This window comes from Fulvia fulva, chromosome 5 (genome assembly GCF_020509005.1).
Source record: "Fulvia fulva chromosome 5, complete sequence".
NCBI classification, from domain to species: Eukaryota; Fungi; Ascomycota; class Dothideomycetes; order Mycosphaerellales; family Mycosphaerellaceae; genus Fulvia; species Fulvia fulva.
The window spans coordinates 1,051,851-1,079,010 of record NC_063016.1 but is presented as its reverse complement, the minus strand read 5'-3'; the positions used below and the strand labels follow the sequence as shown (position 1 = coordinate 1,079,010).

Below are 27,160 nucleotides of genomic sequence, written 5' to 3'. Positions count from 1 at the left end.
GAGCCGTGATAAGCAGGGGTTCTGTTTTGTCGGCAGAGTCTCCAAGCATCGCATCGCGGCGCGTATAGTATCGACTTTTTGATGAGAGAACGCTCCAGATTGCTGTCGTACCATCACATGTAAACGAGGTGTGTTGATTTCCGAGTAGGTAAGTGTGACGTCTAGACGCAAGGTGGATCGTTGTTGTCCGTGGTGTGAGCCGGCTTTGTGCCGGGCGATCCAAGTCGATTCTCGAGATTTGCGTGGCGAGAAACCTGCACGTTTGACCGACTTCGAACAGTATGCGGAGATGTTGCGGCGCGTGCCTGCCGTACATCATTCCGCCGAACAAGGTGCTGGTGAGGAGAACAAAGAACGAGCAACAAACTGCCTGAGCAGACCATCGATAGCTGAACGCTACCAACGCTGGTAATGCGCAGCGCAAGCTGGAACACGAACATCGACACAACCATATCGACGATGGAGAGTCGCCAGAAGCGGCGCATTGTGGACCATCTTTGAGCTCTTGATTCATCAGTACCACTTTTCCGTACGCAACAGATTTCATTACCAAGCCAGATCCACGAAGAAGTCCAATGGTACTACGGCTGGGCGATGCCCAAGCCTTGGAACCCCAGGATAATTGCGGTCATGAGGAGCATTATGAATTAGACCTTGAAGTAAGTTCCGATCTCAGAACCTTCAAGGGCTTCCCGTCTCGACTTGCTACTGGGGTCGAAGAAAGGCCGCTCGCCAATACCGACAGCTCTGTTGCCAGCTCGATCGCCCAACCTACAATGCTTGTCAGCGAACACTTTCAAGGACCACAGCAGTGGAGAAGTACTTACCCCTCGAAGTCAAAGGTAGCATTGTGGAAAGTTGAATGGTTATCCCAGATCGCGATGTCGTTCACATTCTTCCACTTGAACCTGCATTGCAGGTCGTGGTTATCCTTCAAAAGTGTTTTGAACCATCCCAAGAACATATCGCTCTCCTCGGCAGTGACATCCTTGATATACTGTGCGTGCTGTCCGACCGGGTAGACGCTCTTCCAGCCCGTGACTGGATTGGTGCGAACCACAGGATGATCCGCTGAGAGCGAATCACCAACATTCTCTGGAGAGCCTCTAGCCTTGGAGTAGATGGTGAATCCGCCACGCACAGCAGCCGCGGTGAAGTCAGGGCGAGCAAAGTGGGCAGTCAATGTCTCCAAGAACTTCTGGACGGGAGTAGAGATACGATCGTAGATCTCGTAGCCGCTGGCCCAGAGCGTGTCGCCGCCTGTCTTTGGCAGTTGTGTCAACCGCAGGCTTGTGTAGTCTGCCGGCACGGGTTCAAACGCGATATCGCTGTGCCATTGATCGCTGCTCTGCTTCTTGGAGGATCGTCCAGTCGCAGCCGGAGTACTGTATACCTTCTTGAACAGTTTGCTTGATATTGTGCTAATCTGTGCATCCGGGTCGCGCGTCTCGTCGATCTCGCCTTCTGAGTTTAGGACTGGGTGGATGTGGAGGGTGGATGATGAAGGCTTGCCGGAGAGCTCGCCCAGTCGTTGGATGAGTTGTTTCTGGAGGTTGTTGGTGAGGTTATCTTGCTTGCGAAAGTACACTACACCGCGGGATGAGACTTGTTACGTTAGCTTATTGAATAGATATTCGAAGCGAGAGCTGACTTACTCAGATATGCCAGCTCCGTCAGCAACTCATCCGCGTTGGGAGACTGCAGCCATTCCACCAAATTGGCCTCAGGAAATTCTCGACCGATAACAGGTGTCAGGTCAAAGTGCTCGTGGTTGTCCAAGATGCCGGTTGGCTTCAGAGGAGTCCGTGTGGGCTCATGCCCGTTGCCGTTGGAGATACCATTCTTGGCATTCAAGATGATGTTCGCCGAAGCGTCTTCCAGAGTTTGTGCGATAGAAGCCATGACTGCATTGCTGGTAAGCTTCTTAGGGTAATGGGAGGAAGGCAAAGATATAGGAGTTGACAGTGAAACCCGCTGATAAAGGGAGCATGTACCTAGAAAGGTGCTTCACAGATGAGTCTTCCTCGTGAATGTGGAAGGCACGCCATTGGAGGCAGGAGCTACGCAACAGCAAACGCGTTCCTGCTCAAAGAGCTGCCTGCTGTCGCGACGCAATGGCGTGATCCGGGAGCTGTCTCGTATGCGATCAGCTGTCAGACAGCACAGGCTGCACAGCTCGCGGGATCAGCAGCGACATCGCGACATGCTCGAGCCCTATGATGTCTGTTGGTAGGGATGAGAAGGACGTCGAGGGAAGGTGCGGAGTTGAATGTGGAGCAGGAACCATCCACGTGAGCCGAGCGATCGCCCGAGGCCCCCAAGGATCCTTCCAGTCTGAAGCTGAATTGCGATGGAGATACCTCATGCTGTGTACATGCGTTACCAGTCATCGAGTTCTTGAGCATGACGAGAGACGGAATGGTCCTTACTGTCCGTCTTCTCGACGCTCACTGCGCTGATAATGATCCCTCAGCGAGAGTCGATCCTGAACACATTTCGAGCATCTCCGGAGAATGATCCATCAGGAATACTGACTCCTTGTGTACACTTTGCCGGGCATCTACTCTCATGTGCTCCCCGAACAGACACAACCACTGTCAAGGCGATGAGAAGAGAGTAGCAGAGAGCGAGCACATTTATAACGCAGAACGACCTCACTGTTGAGCGATTAGCTTTGCAGGCCGGACAAGCCAAGGCGTGGGTGACTACACCTCCTCGCCAGGCGGTGGCAGTATTCGAACACTTCCCGGGGATGTGAGCCTCATGCCTATGCAGATGACTATCGTCAATGATGTTGGTCTTCGACACCGATTCAGTAATGTTCCGGTACGCCGACCGCAGACTCGAGGGCCCAGCAGATCGACCGTACGGTCCCAAGAGCTTGAGCAATGCATCCGCAAGTCTTGGGATCGTCCTCGAGAAGATGCTTGAGCTGCGTCTGTTCATCTTCTCCGCCCACTGTTACATTTTGGAGACGATAGCAGAACCTGAAAAGCTTCTGACATTCGCCGAGCAGCCAAAGGACTTCGAGCTGTTACGGGTCGCCGTCGCGCAGAACTCAGAGGTCAGACTCATGTCCGTATAGCGCCTCGACGTCGTCTATGCATACAGCACCACGTGCAGAGACTGACTCGACACTGGTCGCAGCGATGGATGTAACGGTCCAGAACGTGGTGGCAGTCGTCGCACTCGTATGAGCCAGGCACATACATATGCATATTGCCATGAGCGCATTCAGCGTGCTGGCGAAAGCGGGCGGCCATGCCGGCAATATCTCGAGGAGCACCATCTGGTGCCTGTACCGGGATCCACCGACCTCGGGCATTGCGTCGACCTTGTGTAGCCCGGCCAAGTCTTTCACGCTCAGTGATGATGCGTGCGCGTTCGAGGAGGCGCTCCTCCTCCCAAAGATCGCATTTGCACTCTTTCCAGGTTGTAGCGCATAGGTAACAAAACTCGTGCTTACAGGGGCAACTAGCAGAATTTTAGCATGATACATATGGTGCGTGGGATATTATACTCACGTCATATGCCAGCATCCGAAGTTGTGCTCGAGAAAGCGTCCACAGGGTGGATAGCGCTGCCACTGAAGGTCCTTTGCAGTCTCCATTAGGGCTTGCGTCTCGGGGTCGTAAACACAGTCGCCATCATGTGAAGCGCCCTGGCACTTGCGGCAGGTACTGGAGTTGCAGGTTGGGCAGATGGCGTTGTCACCTGTTCGCTTGGCATTAGGAATGTATGCCGAGCAGGTCGGCACATGACAATAGCACTTGCTTGGATCTTCTAGCTCCTCGCGTTTGGCGATGAACTCGGGAATGAGGTCCTCTGGAAGGATATCTCTCATATCATCGAGCGTTATCAACCGAGTACAGCAGCGAGGCGGATATAGAGTCTCATCTTTCATGGATTGGCGGAACAGGTCCTGGACGCAGCCGTAACAGGAGGTGTGATCGCATTCGAGTGCGATAGCTTCCTCGACTGGCTTTCGGTCCCAGCAGGTCTCGCACTTGACCTTACCATTGCGGTCGCCTTCGGGAACTCGCTTGCGTTTGATCAGGCGCGCGCCAGCATAGGCATCACCATCCTGCTTGATACACTTCTTTGCGGGCGCGATATCTTCGACTTCGTCCCCATCTTCGTCGGAGCGCTCTCGCTTGCGGGTGGAGCTGTCGCAGTGTGGTTGAGTCGCGGTTGTTGCCACGCTACTCTCAGTGGATGCGGGATCACCATACTGCTTGACACACTTCGCGGCGGGCCCAGTATCCTCGGTTTCGTCTGCCTCCTGGTCAGGGCGTTTTCGCTTGAGGCCTGAGCCATCATCGTGTGGATGGGTAGCGGCGGTGGCAACGTTACTGTCGGTGGTGATTGCCGCATGATATTCGTCCTGTTCGTCCCCGGCCATGGCCATGGCCGCGCGAATGGCGTAGTGGCTGCATCAAGTCAGTACTGTGCCACCGCATCGCGAAGCACCTCACTGACTCTTTCAGATCCGTCTCGACTAGCTGTCGCGCCACCTCAGCATCGACGGCTGCTCTGCGCCTCCATCCTGTGACGCTATAGCGGCAGCCCGGAGGTCCTCCATCTGCATGGTGATGATGAGACGAGCAGTCTCATCATCGGCCTCGTCCAGTACCCGCTTCCAGTCGTCCATCCTTGCGAATGGGTGTATGTACAGCTGAGTCAGTGCTGCACGAGGAGAAAACTCGTCTGGGCTGCGAGAAATGGTCCCGCAGCACATGCTTGCAGCCGTTAGGCCGGAAAGTGCCGAAGTCTTGTTAGCGAGGAAGGAGGGGCAAAGCTTCAGCAGACTCTCCCGTTCTACAAGATCAAAGAGGTCAATAGCTTGCCATTGCGGAAGTGGAGAGCGGCGTTTGACTTTCCTATTCCTCGACAAGCCATGAACTCATCGCCTGTGTCGGAAAAGAAAACCATATCCTCGGTGGCAGAATGTCGTCTGATATGGCCGGACCAGCATACAGGCAAAGGCTTCATCATCTCACAATGAAACTTCCTCATGTCGCTCACCATCGTTGCGAAGCTTCTGAACCAATCGCTGCGTCTCATTCCTATCACTGAAGCATTCAAGCTTTCTTCGCACGCGCCCCAGTGCCCTCTTCATGCACTTCCTGATCCCGCCCCGTGGCAAGGACGACCTGTCACATGCATGATAGCTGCTTTCCTCCATGGTGACGACAACGTGGATGCTTGCTTTGTGGTACACAGTCGGCGTCTCAAGCACAGGGAGCGGCGTGCGTTGTCTTCGTCGTTCCTGAGCCAAACGGCCAGCTCTGTATATGAGGTCTGCAGAATCGTCGGTGGAGCTGCCCGGATTCAAAGTATTCAGGAGGATCGGGCCAAAGTTCTCGCCGTTCCATCCACCATCGGGGTGGTCATTGCAAGTGAGATCAATGGCGTCCGCAGTTTGGATCTCATTGGTGTACACATGATCAGCACAAATCAACGGACCAGCAAGTTGAGCGAGTGCTTCGTTGTGGATGTGAGGTGTAGCGATCCATCCACGGATGGGTTTGCAAGCGTGTACACTGCCATGGCAGATGGAAGTCGACATCTGGAAGACTGATAGTAGAGCCGCGATCAGCTAATTCCTGTCCAGCAGCTCGTTCGTAGTTTTGGTGGTGTGGACGGTCAATCAAATCTGGTCGGTATGTCGGTATGATACTCCCTGTGTCCTGTCGGAATAATGCGCATAGCTCTGTCGCACATTTATAGCAAGATGGCTGGACGTTCATCTTACAGATTGAGACACCTGGTAAGACTGTGGGCTTTGTGTTGCTTGAGACCTGCTTGAGCGTCCACCAGCTGCTGAGACTCACCTCCATCGAGCAGAGTTATTCGTCGATGTCTGATACATGCCCAGCCGATGGAGATGATCAGGATCAATCGGATGGATGTTGTTGCGGGTATGACATGGTTAGAAGAGAGGAAATGTCAGTACTGTGCAGTTCCAGACCTAGACATGGCCTTGTGTCAACCCAAGAGCTCTTGAGGAAGCTCGCTGCTGCGGAGCGCGTCTTGTCCTGCATTCGTGCGTGGATCATAGCGATTTGCACAAAGTGAAGCCAGGATTCTGCCTTTCACGGATCGATCATTGTTGATCTTGCATTCTGAACATCGGATAGAGTATTGGATCTGTTCACGTCCCTTGACCAGAAAGAATCCGTCAGGTTGGAGGTGGGGTCTCCGGACCGGCCAGACAACCAGACGACCATTGCATGTACAGGTTCAGGACACAGCATTACCGTGAGTATTGCGTTCGCACAGCTGGTGGGTATCCAGGTAGTAGTGGACGTCCATATTCGAGTGGAAGATTGGTGCGAGGAGGTCCACATGCTTGAGTAAGGAAGCTTGTTTCGGGCAAGCTCAAGCCAAGCACCAAGACTGCCTGGTAATCTGTGCCATCCATGAATCTATGAAGGTTCCCGGTCGTTTGCTTGCAGGTACGTCACACTACCAACTTCGCGCGTTGCTCTTCCCAGAGTGTTTATAGTACAAAAAGCACGGTAAGTACTCCTTCCTACATTTGCTGGTTTCTTTTCGTGCATCGGGTCAATCACCATCAAGATGGTTCGCGCAGCTCTCCCTCTCCTGGCACTCCCAGCCTTGTCCCTGGCCTCAAGCCAGCAGCAGCCATTGTACTCGGAGTATTCCTTCAACCCACTCGAGCATCTAGCAGGCATCGCACCGTACTTCGAGCCTAGCGATCCACCGCGGGATCCGAATCCTCCCCAAGGCTGCGAAGTCACTCGCGCAGCATATCTCGTCCGCCATGCCGCCATCAACGCCAACGACTTCGACTACGAGTCGTACCTCGAGCCATTCACAGATAAGCTCAAGAACACGACGGTAGACTGGAGCAAGATCCCCGACCTCTCCTTTCTATCAAAATGGTCACCGCCAGAGCTCAAGGAACAGGAACGCGTGACACGAAGCGGCAAGCTGGAGGCATCGCAGCTCGGCGTGCAGATGAGCTTCAGGTATCCCAAGCTTAACCTTCCGAAAAGAGTGTGGGCAAGCACAGCAGAGCGCACAGTGGTCAGCGCCGCGGCTCTGATCCGCGGCTTTGAGATGGAAGAGGATGAGATCGAGCTTGTGCAGATTTACGAAGGCAAAGAATCAGGAGCCGACAGCTTGACACCATACAAGAGCTGCCCAGCGTACTCTTCGTCTCGCGGCTCTGAGCAGAGCCAAGCGTATGCCAAACGCTACACTGCCCCGATCCTCGCCCGCTTGCGTGCGCAGGCTCCTGCCTTCAACTGGACTTCCGACGATGTGATTGGCATGCAAGAGTGGTGCGGCTATGACACTGTCGTGCGCGGAAGTTCGCCATTCTGCTCACTGGACCTGTTCAGCCCGGACGAGTGGCTTCAGTTCGAGTATACACAGGACTTGATGTATCACCACAACACCGGCTACGGGAACCCTGCATCTGGTGCCATTGGCTTTCCATGGTTGAACGCAACTGCGAACTTGCTCGCATCGAACGACTCGGAAGACCAAGACATCTACGTATCCTTCACGCATCGCGAGCTACCACCAACAGTCCTCGTCGCTATGGGCCTGTTCAACAACTCTGCCATGACTGGCGCCAACGATGTGAACGCCACTATGCCCACTACCCAGGTCAACTACCACCGCCAATGGGTCAGCTCTTACATCTTGCCATTTTTGACAAACGTTGCCATCGAGCAAATGGACTGCTCGACATCATATGGATACGAGAATGCGACTGATCACACTTACTACCGCGTGCTGGTCAACCAGAGCCCACAGACTCTGCCTGGCTGCTTTGACGGACCGTCAGAAAGTTGTTCCGCTGCAGCTTTCGCAAAGTTCGTGCAAGCAAGGGGCGAAGAGGTTGGAGACTTCAGCTCTGTTTGCGGAGTCACGTATGATAACTCGACAGATATTATGGCTTTCTACACCAACAGTACCCTGAAAGGCGAGACTGTTGGGAAGAAGTAGAGGTTGAGCCAGATTAGATAGAACGCTTTACGATAATGTAATCATCTGCTGATTTCGATTGCCTTCTAGATGTTCAGTGCCGTCCTGCTACAGTCCTGGGCATAGTTTTTACAACCCCTGTATTTACGCTAACCCCTTCCGGCTATCCATGTCCATCTCAGAAGGTGTTGCTACCTTCAATCTCACTATCAAGAATGGGCCAAGCTCACACCTGAGGACATACAACGTATATGCAAGAGTATGCGAGAACGCTGTGAGGCAGTAATAGCCAACAATGGAGGACACACCAGGTGGTGAGCTACGCCAAGCAGTGGATACGTCCTTCTTAATGAGGAAAGGTGGAAGAACAGGGGTTGTAAAAACTATGCCCAGGACTGTACATCTACGCCGGTCACCGGTGAATTATCCGATCAGTCTTGTGGAAAGTTGAACTCATGCCAACAACCTCGAAGCGGCAATTCGATTCACCTACTGGTAGTTCGATCAGTGCCACATAAAATTTGCAACGGTTTCGCACAACGAACTCCAAACCGAGCCAACTCGCCACGGGTTTGTCTGATGGCTCTCGCTTCGTCGGCCATCGTCAAGCCCCAGAAGCAACTACCACATCCCATCCATAACCGGCATCCCCCCAAACACACTAACCATACTCTTCGCCTGCCACGCCAACGCCCGATTGCTCTTAAACGGCCAAGTCGTAATCGACGGCCTCGCCGTCTCGCTCCCCAAAATCTGCGTATGCTGCGCCACCTGCGCAGTCCCTTTCTTCTCATCAACTTCAACAGTCATATCAATTGTGCGGACTATGAAGTCAGGATTCTCCGTGATGAAATCTCGGAGTGCTACGGTGAAGAGCTCTGGGCCTCGCAGGCCGGTGAACCAGGTTTTGCTGTTGTCTTGGTAGGATGGGTGGATGAGTGGTTCCCAGAAGGCTGGGTTGAAGTTGCGGGCGTTGACTGTGTTGGTCATGGTTTGGACTAGTTGTTTGAGATGGCTGGCAGTGTCGATGCTGGTGGTGTCTGTGAGCCAGGCTGTTGGTGGCATTGTGTAGGTTGGAATGTATTGGGACATATGTCCAAGGGACAGATTTGTTCCAATCCGGCTGGCTTTCGAGGGTCTATCGATCGAGGTACTACGCTGCCCCAAACGGACGCCATGCACGCCATGGACTCGCATCCTCGACCGCAGGATGCCCAGCCTTGAGATCGCAGTTAGCGTGGCTAAGGTCGTGTATCTTGGCCGCGGTCGCCTAAGATGGCCGATCGTGGGATTCGCGGTGCCCGCTTCAGAGTGCTATTGGCCATGCGGCTAAAAGCTTTCTGATCGTTCCCCACTTCGACAGTTGTTTTGAGAGCACAAGCACAAGTGGCACGAGTCGTTCCTGGTTATCATACTGTTAGCTAAGCTTACAAAGCCAGAGGTGTTCCAGATGCCAGGCCTAGCTAGTGGCGGTCTGTTCTGCAACGTCAAGCTCAACCCCATCTAGCTGCAAACCATGTCAAGCCTTCAACAGTCTGGCAAGACTTCTCTGCAGCCGAGATGAAACCGTTCGGACCAGAAATGTAGCACCAAGCACTGCTGCTGTCATCGCTACAGATCCGCGCGAGGGCAGCTTTCACATCGAGACGAGGTCGTCCTGGACCCGTCTTGCGTATTTGGATCTCGAGGCCGTCACAACGTACATCTATCCTGAATCAGTATTACCATTGTCGTGGGAGTACGGTGCGATTTACCGTCGAGCAATGGTATGCCGACATAGTCGTCTTCTCGCATACTCCATATCACAAAGCACCGCTGCCAGCGCTTGCCGCTTTCAACGTTGCTAATAGCATTTTGCGATTTCCTCGCACCGCACGATAACACGCCCGGCGTCCTTGAGGCACGGAAGTCGGCAGCGATGGCGATCGCACCACTCAAGCCTGTGCCCGCAACTAGACATACGACGGTGTTATACTGCTCAGGACTGACGGCTGTAAAGTATGGCCCTTCCAGCCGGGTATCCAGGTCGATGTCGCGCTTTATGACTCTGTCTGGATCTTTCTCTCCGATGACCGACATGGAGCACGCCTCTTTCGCTTTCTCATTCGACAATGGTTCATCATTCTGATCGTCAATCAAGCGAGCTAGCTTGTCGGTCCACTGATTGTTCCTCGCTGATCTGGTTCGGCGAAACAAGAACTGTACATCGATAAACCCATCGTCGGCCGTGACTGTCGTCTTCTTGGATGCTAGGTTGGTAATTGTCGTGAAAGGGTGTACTTCCCGGATCGAGGACTTCATGTGGTGTAGATGAAAATGGACGACTGGCGAGTGACAAGCACATCCTGACAGTCGCTTCCGCGGTAAAGGCGCAGTTAGACTGTCGTTGTCAGCTTATGTTGGCCAAGAGGGGGACGTATTCTACCTATACCAGCCATTGCCAATGTTGCTCAGGCGAGCTGGAAGACTTTCTTTCAATTCTGAGAGTCGCATGCCCCAATCTAACAGCCACATCGAAAGTCCGGGAAGAGTGCAATAGAACATTGTCGATGCGTGGCTGGAAGCAAACATCAGTATGATTTCGTCCCAGGTGTCAAAGCTATGCTTACAGGCAGACCATGATGATCGCGACGATCGCGAGCAGGTGAGTGAAGTAGAAGCAATTGAAGTGCTTCCTCCTGACCGCGGCAAAGCTTGTGCACAGCGTCAAGAACATGATCAGAGCAGCTGCACTGCCTGTGAAGATCAAAGAGACTCGCCAGGTACCAAGGCTAGAGGTATTGCCCGGCCACACTTCGTTGAAAAGGTACGTGGGATTGAGCAGAGGGAGTACATGCTTGAACGCGACCGGGTTCTGGGCGTAGTATGCGCCTGCCCAACCGATGTATAGCAGTCCGTGGAGGAGTACTATCAGAAACAGAAGGCTAGCCGTTGCCTTGTGGAACAGGAAGGCCGTCTCGGGTGATAGCTCGAAGAAGGATATCAAAGCACTGTGTCGCGACACTGGTAGAAGAGCCATGCCCATCGTGATGTCCGCTAGGTGTCCTGTAAGCGCAATATCAGCTAGAACGGTGTTGCCGCCTAAGCCTATGCCTCGCACGACGAAGTAGTCCCTCAAGCGGCTCCACCAGATGCCAATGGCAATGCCATACAATACACAGATCCAGAGTACGACCAGAAGCCCGCTAAGTCGTAGGTGCAGTCCGAGTATCGGCAGTGTGCCTATCGAGCGCGACGTGAACGTCCGAACACGCACGTGGAACGCCCGAATCGCGAGCAAGCCGATTGAAATTGATAGCCATAGGTACCACACAACGACGTGAATTCGTGCTTGGACTGGGAAGAGCCACTCCCCTGATCCGGAGCATCAGCGTATACCAGTAGCAGTGCAAGTGTCGTGTCGAATATATATGGGCCTGCGAGCCCAGGGCACGATCTCAATACCGTGGAGTGATGCAGTCGTGCTGTTTTCGAGTCTTCGATAACTGGCAAGCTTTCGTATGGTTTTGCAGGCCTCAATGGGCTCTCCAAGAATCCGCATGGGTACCGCGACACGATTGTCAGCGGACATAGTATTTCAGACTGCGAAGTGTTGCGCGTCTCCGCGGCAGATAACGGCATCTTAAAGGTCTTCTTTGCGTGATGGAGTCGATTCCGTGCTGATGTACAGAAGTGAACAAGGACAGACGCCTATCTCCTGCCTCAGACCACGAACATCGCCGCCAGATTTCGACGCTAACGGTATTGGAAGAATGCAGGTGCCTCAGATGCCAACAATTTTGAGTGGCTTGTCCGTCTTTCCTTGCGGACAATACATGTACATGTATGCAACCACCATCTGGTCACTCTGACCATCGACGCAATCACGGCATGGCTATTGCTCGTCAGCATGCCAGCAGGATCCCAGTCGCGGACTTGACAGCCTTCATACAAGCCATATTCCCGATCAGATCTGGTGATGTGCCCTTCTTGTATCATACTCCTTACTCTCGTTCTTTCAATGCTGCCACCTTTTTCATCACAGCCATAGTCCTCTCCATCACTCCTACGGCAGGTTTCTATGCCAGTCTACATTCCGGGACCAAAGTCGGCTTCCTGCATCGACCTTTCGACTTGGACAGGCGGGAGGTGCCGCGGCTTGCCACTGTCCTCTCCAACCACAAAGGCTTCGATGAAGTGTTGACTGTAGGCTACAACGTGGCTCTCGCAGAACGAATTGGACTAGATGTACCAAACGCCCAGGTGATTCAAGGCTACAAGGGTAACCCGGAGCGACGAATCGGCATTGTGGGCGCCCTGAAGCAGACCGCAAAGGCCAGCGAAATGCAATCTCGGATCTTACAACAATTCAATGGCGCTTTCGAAGGATGCTTCGGCTTTGAGGGCGAGGGCGGTACAGTGGAGAGTCAGCTTAGCAACGACGATGATGTGCAGGCTGTTGCCATCATGAACGCTTTCCACCCGGAGGAAGTAGATCGGGTGCTGGAGGTTTCGCAGCAAAACGGACTGCTACCCGGCAATGATGCCAAGGGTCTGTTGTATTTGACAGGAGCTGTTCGCCAACCTGGGCTTCTCTATGCCTTGGAGCGAGGTATCAAGGTCATATGCGTAGGGCATCGGATATGTGAGGAATGGGGCACACACCACATTGCAGAATGCCTGCGTGAACGGTTTCCTAATCTTCGTGTGGACGAGGTGTATGAGGATGAGGAACCCCGAGAACATACGCGGCATGGCAAGGAAGCTAAGGAGCAGCAGTTGTCTAAAAGAGCGTCAGATAGAGGTGGAGTTCCTGTAGCGACCTCATGACGACCACGTCACGCGCTTCACCACATCGTGTTTGCGGTGATTAATCACGTTCGAAACACATGTACGGTGTACCGTGACCTAGACTGGCCAGGAAGTCAGCACCTGCCACTTCCTTCCTTTCTTCACTAGCGTGAAGTGGGGGGCATATAATCGCTCCTGCCCAAGTCAACCAGTGTCTCTTGCTCCAACCACACCTCGCGACACACCTCACCAAACGTCTACCACGCGATCAACAAGCACCCTCACTACGACTGCCAACAGTCGAATCTACCACACCCACAACCAAATCTCGAATCTCACCAACAACATCAGTATCATGCTTCCCTCCTCCTTGATCATGGCGCTTGCCATGTCAGCAACCAACGCACTTCCAATCAGCCGCCGTGACCCATACGTCCAAGTCGACCCTGACAAAGCAGTCTGTGATCGGCATGGAATTAACTACCCACCCAACCAAGTCATCTTCGAAGTCAACATTGGCCGACCATACATCGAGGGTGCAGGCTGCGAGGACGTCAAACGCGATATCACTGAAGCCATCTCACCCAGTGGCCGCGGCCCTGGCGATTGGAAATGCGAGGATAATGGTCAAGAGGGGACGTTCTTGTCGTTCACGACCTACGAGGTCCGCGGCACGACTATTGGGGTCATTGATGGGCTTCAGAAGGTAAGTTCAAGACACAGCTACTGTCGTGCCCCAGAGGCTTCTTTTTTCGCGTCGATTCTAGGCAAATGCTGACACGTGCTTCTTCTATCCAGGGTTATCCCATGGTGCCATTCCAGAAGGAGCGAATCTGCTTGGGGCAGGGCATGGAAGAGGGGGGTCTGCCGGACTACTGGCCTTCGCCACCTTAAAGCACCACACTTTACTCACGAAACACGGGTCACGAAGCTGGCAGTCAAGTAGCTTCAGGTCGCGGTATCTTCAGGATTGAGGTGGTCAATGCCAGCTGGTCCGCTGTCGATGGACTCCAGAAGGTCAGTCGAGCCCTTGGCGCTTGCTGCGTACTTGAGATGCCTGGTCGTCTTCGGATGATCAGCCTGCGCTCCTTGTTTACGATTGACTGACGTGTCATTCAGGCTTACTCAATGATCATCCCTTTTCAAAAGTTGTGAATCTGCTTGAAGAGCGGCGGAGACCCATGACCTGGCTGGCCATCATGAGGTAACGAGCATTTCAGCGGAGGGGGCGAGTACTAGGCTTTGATTGGTGATCTTCTGCTTCCTCACTTTCTTATCGATTGCTTCTTATCATACTCTAGCTACTGTTACTGTATTAGAACGCGTCCCTTCCTACAACCACACCACCACCATATCTGAGGAACGAAATCGATCGGCGTGCCTCTTCCGCGATGCCGGAGGCGATCTTCTCAGACTGGTGTGCTCGAGCTTCCACATCCAGGTCCACCAAAACTGGATTACACTTGGCCTGGGCCGGGTTCCTGACAATCACCTGACTGATCCGGCTGGCTGGTGGATTCGACGCAGCTGATGTTCCGCCTTGGTCATGATGCGTCTAGCAGAGCGAATAGAGGTCACGCAGAGGACTATAGTGCTAGATCACGCGTTGGATCGCTGTTGTCTTCCAGTGTCAGCCACCGTAGGCTCAGGCTGCAGTGGCGGATGAGAGACGAGCTGGTCCAACTTGTCACAAGCATGTGGTCGGAGTACTGTAGTCCAGTACTGGGTGGAGGCCCTGCTGACTGGTTCCTTGACTGGTCGCTTCGAAGGACAATCTCGAAATACAGGCAATGTGCCTCACCGAACTCAGCCATGGAAGGCAAATTTTTGATCCCACCGCCAGAATCCTCGATCATATTTCCACAAGGCCAGACCTTCTGCAACACCCTGGTCTCCATTCCAGCTCGCCGTGAGTTCGCCAAAGGCTTTCGCAACTTCTTTCTCGTCGTCGACTTTGTTCATGAGCGTGTAGTGCAAGCGACAGCCGCCTGCATCTTGCAGACTGAGGAAGCCTTCATGCTTCCAAGGCTGCTGCAGCTGTTGATGAATCTGCTTCGCTTGCCTACCTCCGACCTGGTGCGAGACAGAAATGGCGAACCCTTTCTTCATGCGGAACGGCTCATCTGCTTGGACCTTGAAGGGAGCTGTTTTGGATGCCACATCCTTGATGATAGGAATTATGCTGCTGTCCAGTCTGCTTTCTGGAAGAGCATGAAAGAATGTCAGGTGGGCCGCGAGCTTGTTGATCCGCTTTGGAAAGTACCTCCTTCGTAGGTCGGTCATCCGTTCGTGGAGAGGCTTGTCGGTGATCAAGGTCAACACATAGAGGTTCTCATCCTCACCGACTGTCTGAGGGACATGTGATGGTGAAGGAGCACGCCGTTTGGGCGGCAGAATACTTTGCTGTGCTTCTGGCCTGATGGTTTCCGTACGTGAGGCAGATGGTTGCTGGTTTTGCTGGGTTCCATTTGGTGCTGCTGTGGAACTGTTTCTACTAGCCATTTGAGCCCAGCTCATGGGCGGGTCGCCAGACATATTTAAAAGACTAGGGAGGCTCGTAAAGAGGGTCCGATATATGGCGAGCATACACAGGAAGCGGATGTCTATGGCTGCAAGTCATTTACAAAGTGTAGAAGGGCTGGAAGACGGTGGTACATGTACTTTGATGCCAATGATGACGATGATGAAGGACGGTTGAAGTGCAAGGCGAGGCGAGCAGGCATCGGCGACAGGTCCGGGCTGCATCGAAACCGTGACCTTCAAGCTTTCTATACTGCTATGTATCCACCTTCACTTTAAGCATAAAACCAGTGCGATGGCGTCCCATCAGAAGCTCCTCTCCTTACCAGCGAACCTCAGACGATTAGCATTCGACCGAATCCTCACCGGATCCGCCAGAAGGCCCCCAGCACCTTTCCTTCGACACGCTACGCCTCGACCATACGCGACTTACAATACCAATGCCAGCGCTGCCGACGCTGGACACAGCTCAGTCAATCAAGATGAGGTCTCACACTTCAACATACTGGCCGAAGACTGGTGGAATCCTCAGGGCTCGAGTCGGCTGCTGCATCTGATGAACCCACTTCGACACGATTTCATCCGGAAGTGCCTCAACAGCCACTATGAGACACAATCCTTTCAGCGAGGATCGATGAACTTTTTGGACATCGGCTGCGGAGGGGGAATTTTCGCAGAGTCAGCAGCGAGATTGCCGACTGCCAAGTCCGTCACTGCCATCGATCCAACACCCGCATGCATTCACGTCGCCAAAGACCACCAACGACACGATCCACTGCTGCTTCAGCCGGACCGCTTGACCTTCAAGAACATCGCTATCGAACAGCTCCCACTGCCAACCACGCCCAGTGAAGGCTACGACATCGTCTCCGTCTTCGAAGTCATCGAGCACATCCAGTCCCCTTCAGCATTCCTAGATAAAGTGCTGCCACATCTCAAGCCTGGTGGGTGGCTGATAGGCTCGACCATTGCACGGACGAAGACATCCTGGTTCACGACCAAGTTCATCGCGGAAGACGTGCTCAGGATGGTGCCCAGAGGCACTCACGATTGGCATCAATACATACAACCGCATGAGCTGCGAGAGTGGGCAAGAGGAAGACACGAGCTAGACGTCGGAGTTGGTGGACGAGGCTGGCAGACTATGGGCGTCGTATATGTGCCTGCACTGGGCTGGAAGGAAGTGCCTGGGAGTGAAGACTGGGGCAACTACTTCTTCGGCGTGAGGAAGCTGGCTGAAGGCGAAGAACGATGGTGATTTCCGTGGTGAGGTGGAATTATGCAGAAGAACGACCGATATCCTGATGACCAATTGCGGGTTAAAGAAGGCCGTTGGTGCTCCGAGAGCCACACATTCGGCCTCATAGCCACGCACTCGTACGAGGCGAACTAGAGCGGTTGTAGCGGATGCGCGCGCTATGTTCTGAACTCCGGAACCTCACGGGAAACCGCTGTTGCTGCGACTATGCCTGTACATAGCATCCGTTCATTCCTTTGAAATCTCATGGACAAATAGATCGTTAGGGTTTTTCCCGTGCAAGACTGGGGATCCATTGGCCGCAACCCTGGACTTTCTCCATTTAACAGCCATTTTGGACCCATCAAACCTATGTACCGACGCTCGCACGGTGCTCTGCAAAGGGATGGCACGGCCTCGTGGCGCCACTTGACCGACCGATATTTGACCGGTATACCTCGTTCTTTCACTAATCAGTCACTCAGTCTGACATCTCCAGGGGTCATTTCGGATTCTCAGCATCTCGGAAGCGTGTCAAAAAGTACGCCGTTTTGTCAGCCAACGCATCCTTGTCGTGAGATAATATACCCGCGCGCTACCGAAATGCTGAGAATCCGAAATGACCCCTGGAGATGTTAGAAGGCAATCGACAAAACAGTATCCAGCCGCACCGGTATTTTAAGACGCTCGTTCTCGCCAACGCCTGCGATAATCTCAATATCAATAGCATTTTCCCTGACAGTCTACAGAAGGTAACACCACTTATCTGCTCTCCACACCACACAGATGAAGCTCGTACCACTCAGCTGCCTGCTCGGCCTCGCGAGCTTTGGTCTCGCGAGCTTTGGTCTCGCGGATTACTCAAAATTCTGCAATTATGGCACAGCTGGCGATGGCAGTTGCGAACAGGAAGGCTACCACACATTCTGCGTGAGTTCGAGCGAGACTGGTGTAGTGACATGCGCTAACGTTCGCTACTGCAGTGTATGGATGACAAGAGAGGTGAATACGTGCACCACATGACCGTCCGGCAGTGGCCGAACTCGCTTAATCCAGAAGGGACGACGAGTCATTGTGGGAACAATTGGGAGGGTGAGATATGGTGTGCATAGTAGAGATGGTTGGCATTCTGGTAGAAGGGGGAAGAATGAAAGCGAATGCCGCGCACCTTCTTCACCTAGCTTTCATGGTGTTCTCTGCCGTTTCCTGTCCTCCCTTCAAGCTGGCTTTCTCTCACAAGCAGGAACCCGAACATCACCACCACCACAGACACCCTCAAGCGATACGCTGCAACCTCTCCGACGCCATGAAGACTCCCAGCCTCTTCCGCAGGAGCAGTCAACTCATGTCCACCCACTTTCCGTGCCAACCCACTTCCGCGCGCCGCAGTGTCCAAACCTAGCCTCAACTTCCATCGCTCCATCGCCTACAAGTACAAGAACATCCCTATCTACCACAACACACCGCATGTCAAGAAGACCACTACCATCTCTACCAGCGTCAAGAGATTCCTCGAAGCCCGTTTCGAGCCGGAGAAAGTGTTATGGACAAGTTTGGCAGGAGCATGGCAGGTATCCCAGTACGCTGTCCTGGGCTGCGCAGTGTTTGGGATCTATGTGTACATTCTGGACTACCTCACGGGCTGGTACATCTGGATCGGGGAAGATGACGAGGGCGAGAGAGGTTGATGGCGGTGACGAGGCAGTGGCCTGGACGCACCAGCAGCAGCATCTTCCTGCGAGGATACCTTCACATGAACGATCACGAAGTGCCTCAACGCAAATCGAGTTCAAGACTGGACCGTCATCAACTTGAACAACGGCTTCAATACAACCATCACAGCTCGTGTCGCCTCGCTCGCTTCTGCTTCACATTTCGGGGAGGCGGTCTCCAAGATCTGGAGCAGAGGCCGTAGACTTTTGCTCCTCCGTTAGCTTGCAGACACCGCGAAAGAATCTCACGATCTATATGACGGGCGCATATGTGGTTCTGCCGTCGAACGAGGACACGCTTGTCTACGAAGCACTTCAGAAGGGCACCGAGTCCGATGGCTTGGCATGTGAGCAATGTGTGGTGGAGTGCACATGTCGAAGAATTGGTTTCAATGTAAGACTTCCTCGCGCTAATCTTCGCTCTCTGGGTCTGTAAGAATCTGGAGCATTCGTGGTGCGACATGCTGTCGAGGTAGCTGCAGTTCGACACTGTTACGCAGACCGCATGCTACTGTTAGCAATACTTGCGACGGCTGCTCGATACCCTTGAGAATCCGGTACATATGATTGAGAAAGGTAGCTGGACACGCCATCTTGCCGCGGCGCAAACAGTCCTGGATGTTAGAGGATTGTGCATGGACTTCGGAAAACTGGTCGACCGTACCATATTCCACAATGTTAATGTACGCTTTTGTGTCGTTGTGAGGACGGAGTCTTGACAAGTCGGAGGGTTATTTCGCTAGCCTAGTTCTGGTGAACACTAGGATCGTGGCCAATTGATGCGCTGCTCTCGACGCAACGGCTGTGCTGACGAAATCCCCGACGTGTCAAGACGCTGTACACTGCGATCCATGACTGATTAGCGAGTCATTCACCTAGGGCCCATCTTTGTACCTGGGTATTTCGCAACGGAGAACATTCATGAGGGAGCATCCAGGCTGGACGGCGTACTTCCAACGACTTGCTTATGACGAGAGTGTCGACCCTCAACTCAAATGGCAGCTACTTGTCGGAGACCTGCCCGCCATACTACAAGAAGTCCACGAGGTCGCAACTGCTCGGAGCGCTGCTGCCGTATGGCAGATTGCTCCCTTTTACGGCTCCTGGTCTCCTTTCCAGCTTTGCGTGAGCGACAGGCGATTGAGAGCATTGAGTCCCGCGTTTTTGAAGAGGCCGTAGACTTGTGCCGGTCGGTCTGGTATTACAGCGGCTTTCCTGCTCTGGCAAATGCAGCTTTGACCTCTACGATTCTCGGATTGGCGGAAGCAGTCTTCGAGGATTTGGGGCCATGGGCGGCATCTGAACTGTACTGGGCGCGAAACTGCCGCCAAGCTACTCGAAGGAGGATCGGTCGTCTTGGGAGTGAGGAAGGGAGATCCCTAATATCTGGCATCTTGTATTCTTGGCTTTATTCAGAGCCAGTGTCCCTGATGAATGCTATAGAGTACCGAAAAGCTATGACCATACTCTTCCGAGTGCTGCACTCTGGACATGAAGGCCGTTAGAAGTCAATCAAATTGCCGCTGGTCACATCACGACCAACGAATTCGCCAATGTCTCCGCCACTGGTCAGCTCCTCGCAAAGATCTCCCTGTACTTCTTCCTCTTGCCGTCAGCCTCGCCTGGTCTGATAGTTCCGCCAGTGCTGCTGGAACCTTCGCCATCGAGGCCGCGAATGAGCTTGCGACGATTGTACTCTGCGGTGGCAGCAACGACGGGATCTGCTCCAGACTCATCCGAGCGATGAGCACGTGGAATGTAGTCTGCGCGCAACTTCTCGACACGAGTTGATTCCTGCGTGGCATACGATTGCCAAGACTCGGTCGATTTGGATTGGGATGAATCGGACTCCGCTCTACTGTGCAGCGAAAGACCACTAATGCCGTTGGTCACAGACCCTGTTGATGGTTGCTCTGCGGTTTGCACCCGGCTATGACACTGTGTGCAGTTGGCTTGCTCGTGGGAGAAAGGGTGACACTTCAGCGTGCACAGATGTCCGCATGGTAGCTTGCCTTCGCATTTCAGCTCGCATCCACCATTGATCTCATCCCAATCATTCGCGTCGCGCACCTCGAAGAGTTGATCATGGTTGGAGCACCGAATCGGGAACTCTGTGCCCAGGCGCTGTGGCACGTAGTCTGGTATGTCTTTGTCAAGCTGCTCCTTTTTCAGTGGCTTGCCCGACATGATCTGGGTGACAGTCTTCCAGGTCTTGCTGTTGTTGTGCAAGAGCATGCCATTGCCGAAGATGTAAAACCCGCACTGCGCACGAGAAAGCGCTACGCAGACGCGATTGTCAATGTTCAGAAAGCCGATCGCGTTCTTTTCGTTGGATCTGACAAGACTGAGAATAACGACCTTGTTCTCCTCACCCTGGTAGCTATCCACTGTGACCACGTTGAACTTATGGGGACCGAAAGCATTAATTGTTTGGCTGTTGCGAAGTTTGGACAGGATGCGCTTTCGCTGACCGTTGTAGAAGGTCAAGACGGTAATGTCTTCGATTTCCATACCGTTGTATGCCAGGTGCTCGACCAAGCCGACGATCATGACGGCCTCCTCGGGGTTGAGGCAGCTCATTTGATCATCACGCTGCTCCCTCCACTGGTGGGTAAAGAAGAAAGAGTTGACGCCACCCATGCCTGGTACGTTAGGGCGATGTTCCGGGTCCTTGACCGAAGCATGATCCTTGATCCTGTTCTTGTAGATCGGATACAGAAGACGACGTATCTCTGGTATCATGCGTCGCTGCTTGATGAGGACGTTGTACTGGATGTTATTGTTGACCATACGCTCGAACAAAGAGATGTTCAGGTAGTAAGGCTTATCCTCGTGAGACTTGACGTGCGTATGAGGGCGCAACTGCTGGTGGTCGCCGACGAGGATCAGGTGCTGAAGTGATGGTATGCAGGTGACAGCAACCGGAGCCTCCAACGTCTCGGCAGCTTCTTCGATCAAGACCACCTTTGGCTGCAGCGCGGCAAGCAGCGGACGGTACTTTGAGAATCCGGTAGTTGTCATGCCAATGACCTTGGCCTTCTTGAGGTGGGGCTCATCCTTCTCCCAATTGCCTATTCGCCGCTTGCCCGCCTGCTCGTTGTACTGCTTTGCCTTGTCGCGAAATGCCATGGCGATCTGATGCTTGACTTCAGATTGGAGATAGCGATAGACGGCGCCTCGACTGGCTTCTGGTATCTTCCACATGTCTTGCTGCTTGAGCAGCTCCTTTGCTTTGGCGCTCATACCCGGAATCTTGCGGCAAGTGTAGTTGTCGGCCAGCGGCAGCGATATGCCTTTGAGGGCCTCCATCTCTTCATCATCCTTGGCTGCGTTCTCAGCCTCGAGCTCCTTGAGTTGCTCGAATTCCAGATCAGCCTCTTCGTAGTCGAAGCCATACTCCTCTGGCTCCTGTCTCGGTGGTACGGAAATGAGCTTGTCTCCGAGCCATATCAGAAATGGTGAGCGAGCAGCTTCATTTACATTTGACTTCTTCTCTTGCACCCATTGCGAGGCACCTGACTCCAGAGAATCCGCCTGGGCTTTGCTCAAGACCTTGAAATTCTCCAGGATACGATGGTCCAGAGGCTTCTTCTCCGGCTTCAGAGGTGACAGAATGATCCCGAACTCCTTTTGCATATCTTGCATCTTCTTCTTCGCCATACCGAACATGCAGCCCGATGGTGGGTTCTCAGAGGTAAGCATCCGGACTTCGTAGAGTGTCCGCTTCTTGATGACCTCGCGGTCTTTGCTTCGGCCACCAAGACGTATGAACTCTGGCTCGAAGTGAGCGATATGGCGAAGGATCTGATCGACAGCATGGTTCGTCTGGCAAGCGATGATGATGGGGGGATCGTCGTCATGACGGTTTTGTAGCATGATTTTGATCGCTTGCACGGATACATGGGTCTTGCCGGTACCGGGTGGACCTTGAACAATGGCGAGCTGCTTGGTGAGGATCGTCCGCAAGGCCTCGAGTTGGGAGGCGTCGAGGTCGCTGTGTGGCTGAGCTGGCCAGCGCTTCAGGATGTCAACATTCTCGTATGTCTCGTGCTTGTTGTTCGTGAGTGCGGCAGTGAGATTTGTCTTCGGGTGCTCCTGAACGTAGCGTGGAGCCCTGACTTGAGATTCGACATCGACCAGATGTTGAGAGAGAGGGAAATGCTGGCAACAGTCAGTATCTGCCACCACCGAGTATAGTCATACAAGCATCGCACCTCTTTCATCATGTGCTGGAGTGCCACCAAGGTGTGTCGATCGGCCTCATAGAAACCGCTCCTCTCTTCAATCATCACAAACTCTTTCATCGGGTCGATCTCCAAGTCTTCATCGCGTGCGAAGAACAAGTCAATTTCTGGTGGGTTCTGCTGAAGCCCTGTCAATGGTCGAGCTGCAACGGTGGCAACAATGGCTTTCGATTGGAACATGTCGTCCGCTGGTGTAAGAACGACCAGACTTCCGGAGATCAAGCGCTTGCTCTGCTCCCATATGATCTTCTTCCCACAGCGAATGAGGCTGAATGTGACCCTCATCGCAAGGCCTCGAGTCGACAGCACTGTGCCGTAGATGTGGACCTGCAGGAAAGGTATGTCAGTGGGTGTTGACCGACGCGGGCGCTCAGCGTGAGTCAGCATCCTCACGCACCTTGTCGTATATACCGATCTGGCCCTGGAAGTCATCTTCGATGGCGTTCGGCTTCGCCCTCAGTTGAAACACTGCCTCGCGGAGAGGTCGGGTTGCATCCTCACGAAGAAGCTCGTACTGAGTCTCGAGGTACTTTTGTTTATCCTCGAAGGCGCCCGTGGGTCTGTTGGCTGCAATCTCTACGATGTCTGATGAGGCCGATGAGTTTGTGTCTGTATCCATTAACTCATCTGAGCTTGGGATCTCTGGCCGTGAGAGCCACTTCCGGCCATCAGCAGCTTCACCTGCGAAGTAATCTCGAATGCGAGAGTTGAGTTTCGCGGGCTGCAGCCACACTTCGACCCTCTGAGTCTCGTGGCGCGTGCCCTTCTTGGAGCGGCCAAACCGCTCCAGAAGGTGCTCGTTCATGACGCGCTGTGGAAGTCTGTCAGTGTATGTATCTTCGATGTGGTGGTGTTGTTGGAAGTGATGTATGTGGAGGTGACAAGGAGAAGTCCAGGTGCGGAAGGGGAAATTGCAGGCAGGCAAAGCAGCGTTTGTTGTGCAGCGTTTGCCAGTGGGTGAGGGTGGGAAGATCAAGACTGGTGCCTACCACGCGACAACTCCACACCTTCTCCGAGATACAATTTATACTGGCGCCGAATGCAGTGGTCTGGAAGATGGGGAGGGGTCCAGAGAGCTTCATGTGTGCTTTGGCAGGATACATGATACATGCTGCGCATCTTGGTCGTGTTGCAAACATCGACCTTCTTGTTCCTGCCCCGAGCTCGAGCTCGCGTACATTTTCGCGCCATCCCTGTCATCCAACATCTCGGCTGTCCTGCTGCACATCTGGCTATGCAGCAAGCACCGGCGGTATCCGTCTCACCTCAACGAAGCACATCACAGACACCCAACGGGCTTGACAGTATCCACATACATGTGGCATACAGGCACTATTGTCGACCTTGCGACCGTCGACCTTGCGACCGATAGCTCTTACGTGCATTTTCCTGCAACATCAATGTTGACTTCCATTCCTGCCGACGTCGCAGCTCCCAAGTGTGAGGTGCTCTTGCTCTTGTTGCCGTCCACTTGCAATCGCCATTGCTGCAACATTGTTCCAGCCAGACTGTCACTTCGACCCGCCTTCCTCGTGCCCAGCTCCTGATGCCACCATATCCTATCGCACCACCATTGTCCGGAGACAGAGCATCTCCATGATCGATGGCGCATTGTGCACGTCAACCTGCGAGGGAGAGTGAGAGATGAGGTGCAGGTAGGCGGACCAAGCAGGGTTTGGGTAGAACCTAACGCCGGCTGCGCGGAAGTGTTCCGATGCAATGGCTTGTGGGGTCCGAGGGTCCGATGTGCGAGCTCCAAAGATGTGCTTCAGCTGTGGTCGCCGCATATCGCTGAGAGCATCTAGGACGTCGTCTGGATGTGTGTTCTGGCGAGCTCTTCCCTCTGCTTGTGATTGAACCCTTCCTCCAACGCACAGCGCTCCACTTGCCCTGTTCACGGGCGCAAGCAACCGCGAGCGCATCGCAACGGCTGTACTAGCGAAGACGATGAGTCCTGGTGTCGGTTTAGCCTTATGTCGGAACGATCTGGGCATACGTACCGATGATTCTCTGTAATATGGCAGCCTTCGACGATGACAACGATCCCGCGACCGGATCCCAGGACGAAGATGAGAACGAGGATGAGGAAATGGAGGATGTGAACGAGGCCAACCATGAAGATGATCAGGACATGGATGCAGGCGGCGATGATGACGACGAGGACGAGGGCGATGATGATAATGATGATGACAACGAGGATGAGGACGATGAGGACAAGAATGAACCAGAATCTCCATCACAACGTGCAAGTCAGCACACTGCTACACGTGGCGCAGCTGACGAGGAAGGCGCGAAGCAGTCAGTTGTTGTGGCCTCCAACTCTCCTCGAACATCAAGTGGACGATCTCCAGGCAGCTCTGGCGTGAGCTGGATACCTCCAACACGGTCGTTGGCTCTGACTGCCCAGGCTTACGATATCGTGCCGACTATGGCCGCTCCCCAGGGCACTTCAATCAATGCCATAACTGCAACGCCGGACATGCACTATGTATTCTCTGGAGGGACGGATGGCTATGTGCGGATGTATAACTGGGTGGATACTGCGAACGGGAAGGTGCCGTTGACGGTGGCTCAGAAGCATCCCTTTGTGGACAGCGTCATGAAGGCTGGATCGCTCATCACGTACTGGGAGAATGAAGAGTCCAATTACTTAAAGACTCCGCCTTCACAACCAGATGAAGGAAAGTGGACCAGCCCTGTCTACTCACTAGCTGTGCAACACCAAGCTCTCTGGCTGCTTTCTGGTCTGGAATCAGGAGGTATCAACATACAGACCTGTCGCCATCAAGCTGGTACCCGAATCACCACCCTCAAAGAACACACGAGCGCCGTGTCAGTCTTACAATTGTCGCGGGACGAGACAAGTGTACTCTCCGGAAGTTGGGACAAGAACATTCACGATTGGGACCTCAACAGCGGCAAAGTAAAGCGGTCCTTCAAGATGTCCGGCAGCCAGATTGGTGCTATCGAGGTACGACCGACTAGTGATCTCGCCGTTCCCGAAGTCACTGAGACGCAGCCGGATCTACCTAGCGATACCTTCTCCAGCAACAACGCAGATAAGCCCACCCAGAATGGCTCGATGTCGTTGAACCAAAGCAGACGGCAGTCAGGCAAAGGCGACGAAGATGCCCCTGGCTCCCCAGAAGGTAGTCTTTTTGGGGAAGGAGACCATGGATCTCTCTTCGGCGAAGACCCCGCAGGTGGTGCTGGTGGTGGTAACTCCTTCGGCGATGACGATGATGACCTAACGAAAGCCCTCGAGGATGAGATGCAAGGTAGTGAGAAGGGTGCGGCCAGCGATATGGACACGGCGTTGATGAATGCCAGCAATGGAGATGCTGCGATACCTGCATGTGCCTCAGAAGATATCATACCAGAGCTGGCCGAAGCAGCTTGGCAGCCCGAGCAGAGGAATGAAGAGGGTGCATCTGGCAGTACAGACTTGCACGCCAACGGCATAGTCACAAACGGGCTGCCTCACTCAGATGAACCGTTGACTGCGCCACCGACCAATGAGGATCAGCAATATTCCGTCGCCGACCTTCCTACTCAGTCCGAGTCGACCTTTCTCGACGCGGCCATTGATGGCACACTTCGCATCTGGGACCGTAGAGTACAGCAGCCAGTCGCAGCAATACAGCCTGTCGGTAGCACGCCACCATGGGCGACAGGCGCTTGTTGGAGTCCTGATGGGAACTTCTTCTATGTTGGCCGTCGCAACTGCACTGTGGACGAGTACTCCATTCACCACTTGGGATCGAAACGTTCTGAAGCGAACCGTAACTTCAAGTTCCAGCAAGGAAGTGGACCGGTGTATGCTGTTCGTGCTATGCCGAACAAAAAGCATCTTGTATGGTAAGTGTATCCCTGAGAGGGTGATCGTTTCTTGATGATGATGGCTGACCTGTGTTGCGTCACAACAGTGCTTCGCAAGACATCCTCCGCATTTACGATCTTGCCCAGGCGGAGTCGAGGCATAAGACGGTGCCCTTCACGATCGTGCCTGGACATCGCGGCGGAGTCATAAGTGCTATACACATCGATCCAACGTGTCGCTTCATGCTTTCTGCTGCCGGCAATAGAGGGTGGGAAGGGAATGGCACCGAGGTAAGTACTGAAGGGCATAAGGCAGTACACATGTTGCGAAATTATCTCGAGCACCGCTAACATCTTTTTCTGTTGCAGGTGCTTCTCGGTTACGAGATCGGCGTTCAAGATGACAAAGGTGTTTGGCATAAATGATCTTTGCAGCTACTCGAGCTCAGATCTGGCAGCGATATGCACAGCGATGGAGTGACGGCGTATGTGGTTGGCTTATTAGATACCCCTGGGGTGCTGGAATTAAGAATAACAGAGTCTTCGCTGTAAGCATTGAATGCAATCGACAGTGTCACAATACACTTCCGTCTGAGACCGACGTGAAGTATGCGCTGATAGGCCGCAGTATGAAGAGTGCGAAGTGAAAAGTGAAGTTCATCCTCCGTCACTCGCATGTGTTTGCCGCAGCTCAACCAGCTTCTCGAAAACGCTCCACCTCTCCTGAATTCCCGCTTCAAGCCGCCACAACACAAAACACCTTGCCACGCCACCACGCCTCGTGAAAACGAATACAGATCGCGCTTCGTGCCAGCTGACTACGATCATCTAGGTCCGCGGAAAGCGAACGACACTGCCGCAACACCACGAGCAGGACACCAGAAGCACCGGACAGA

General features: G+C 53.6%; 12 protein-coding genes across 12 annotated transcripts; 6 read left to right on the top strand and 6 right to left on the bottom strand.

Annotated features, from left to right (window-relative positions):
* Positions 1-647: 647 nt before the first annotated feature.
* Positions 648-1,902, bottom strand: CLAFUR5_05646 (Alpha-ketoglutarate-dependent dioxygenase oryG; the record flags this gene model as incomplete). The annotated part of the gene is made up of 3 exons (XM_047904794.1): positions 648-771; positions 828-1,605; positions 1,656-1,902. 3 exons carry the CDS (start codon positions 1,900-1,902, stop codon positions 648-650), a joined length of 1,149 nt encoding a protein of 382 aa, XP_047762668.1.
* Positions 1,903-3,071: 1,169 nt separating this feature from the next.
* CLAFUR5_05645 (uncharacterized protein) lies at positions 3,072-4,408 on the bottom strand (the record flags this gene model as incomplete). Its single annotated transcript, XM_047904793.1, has 2 exons — positions 3,072-3,474; positions 3,525-4,408. 2 exons carry the CDS (start codon positions 4,406-4,408, stop codon positions 3,072-3,074), a joined length of 1,287 nt encoding a protein of 428 aa, XP_047762669.1.
* Positions 4,409-6,582: 2,174 nt separating this feature from the next.
* CLAFUR5_05644 (Acid phosphatase PHO1) lies at positions 6,583-7,983 on the top strand (the record flags this gene model as incomplete). Its single annotated transcript, XM_047904792.1, has 1 exon — positions 6,583-7,983. One exon carries the CDS (start codon positions 6,583-6,585, stop codon positions 7,981-7,983), a length of 1,401 nt encoding a protein of 466 aa, XP_047762670.1.
* A 600-nt stretch (positions 7,984-8,583) lies between these two features.
* On the bottom strand, positions 8,584-9,027 carry CLAFUR5_20205 (uncharacterized protein; the record flags this gene model as incomplete). Its single annotated transcript, XM_059463042.1, has 1 exon — positions 8,584-9,027. One exon carries the CDS (start codon positions 9,025-9,027, stop codon positions 8,584-8,586), a length of 444 nt encoding a protein of 147 aa, XP_059319001.1.
* A 428-nt stretch (positions 9,028-9,455) lies between these two features.
* CLAFUR5_05643 (uncharacterized protein) lies at positions 9,456-10,987 on the bottom strand (the record flags this gene model as incomplete). The annotated part of the gene is made up of 4 exons (XM_047904791.1): positions 9,456-9,667; positions 9,717-10,342; positions 10,394-10,519; positions 10,572-10,987. The coding sequence occupies 4 exons, from the start codon at positions 10,985-10,987 to the stop codon at positions 9,456-9,458; spliced, it is 1,380 nt and encodes a 459-aa protein (XP_047762671.1).
* An 845-nt stretch (positions 10,988-11,832) lies between these two features.
* Positions 11,833-12,771, top strand: CLAFUR5_05642 (uncharacterized protein; the record flags this gene model as incomplete). Its single annotated transcript, XM_047904790.1, has 1 exon — positions 11,833-12,771. One exon carries the CDS (start codon positions 11,833-11,835, stop codon positions 12,769-12,771), a length of 939 nt encoding a protein of 312 aa, XP_047762672.1.
* Positions 12,772-13,087: 316 nt separating this feature from the next.
* On the top strand, positions 13,088-13,626 carry CLAFUR5_05641 (uncharacterized protein; the record flags this gene model as incomplete). Its single annotated transcript, XM_047904789.1, has 2 exons — positions 13,088-13,438; positions 13,531-13,626. The coding sequence occupies 2 exons, from the start codon at positions 13,088-13,090 to the stop codon at positions 13,624-13,626; spliced, it is 447 nt and encodes a 148-aa protein (XP_047762673.1).
* Positions 13,627-14,538: 912 nt separating this feature from the next.
* On the bottom strand, positions 14,539-15,318 carry CLAFUR5_05640 (uncharacterized protein; the record flags this gene model as incomplete). Its single annotated transcript, XM_047904788.1, has 1 exon — positions 14,539-15,318. One exon carries the CDS (start codon positions 15,316-15,318, stop codon positions 14,539-14,541), a length of 780 nt encoding a protein of 259 aa, XP_047762674.1.
* Positions 15,319-15,547: 229 nt separating this feature from the next.
* On the top strand, positions 15,548-16,510 carry CLAFUR5_05639 (Ubiquinone biosynthesis O-methyltransferase, mitochondrial; the record flags this gene model as incomplete). Its single annotated transcript, XM_047904787.1, has 1 exon — positions 15,548-16,510. The coding sequence occupies one exon, from the start codon at positions 15,548-15,550 to the stop codon at positions 16,508-16,510; it is 963 nt and encodes a 320-aa protein (XP_047761940.1).
* A 765-nt stretch (positions 16,511-17,275) lies between these two features.
* On the top strand, positions 17,276-17,601 carry CLAFUR5_05638 (Ecp9-9; the record flags this gene model as incomplete). The annotated part of the gene is made up of 2 exons (XM_047904786.1): positions 17,276-17,419; positions 17,473-17,601. The coding sequence occupies 2 exons, from the start codon at positions 17,276-17,278 to the stop codon at positions 17,599-17,601; spliced, it is 273 nt and encodes a 90-aa protein (XP_047761939.1).
* Positions 17,602-19,770: 2,169 nt separating this feature from the next.
* CLAFUR5_05637 (Helicase required for RNAi-mediated heterochromatin assembly 1) lies at positions 19,771-23,584 on the bottom strand (the record flags this gene model as incomplete). Its single annotated transcript, XM_047904785.1, has 4 exons — positions 19,771-22,362; positions 22,416-22,772; positions 22,843-23,256; positions 23,435-23,584. 4 exons carry the CDS (start codon positions 23,582-23,584, stop codon positions 19,771-19,773), a joined length of 3,513 nt encoding a protein of 1,170 aa, XP_047762650.1.
* Positions 23,585-24,447: 863 nt separating this feature from the next.
* On the top strand, positions 24,448-26,690 carry CLAFUR5_05636 (Transcription factor spt8; the record flags this gene model as incomplete). Its single annotated transcript, XM_047904784.1, has 3 exons — positions 24,448-26,303; positions 26,372-26,555; positions 26,634-26,690. The coding sequence occupies 3 exons, from the start codon at positions 24,448-24,450 to the stop codon at positions 26,688-26,690; spliced, it is 2,097 nt and encodes a 698-aa protein (XP_047762414.1).
* Between the last annotated feature and the right edge of the window lie 470 nt (positions 26,691-27,160).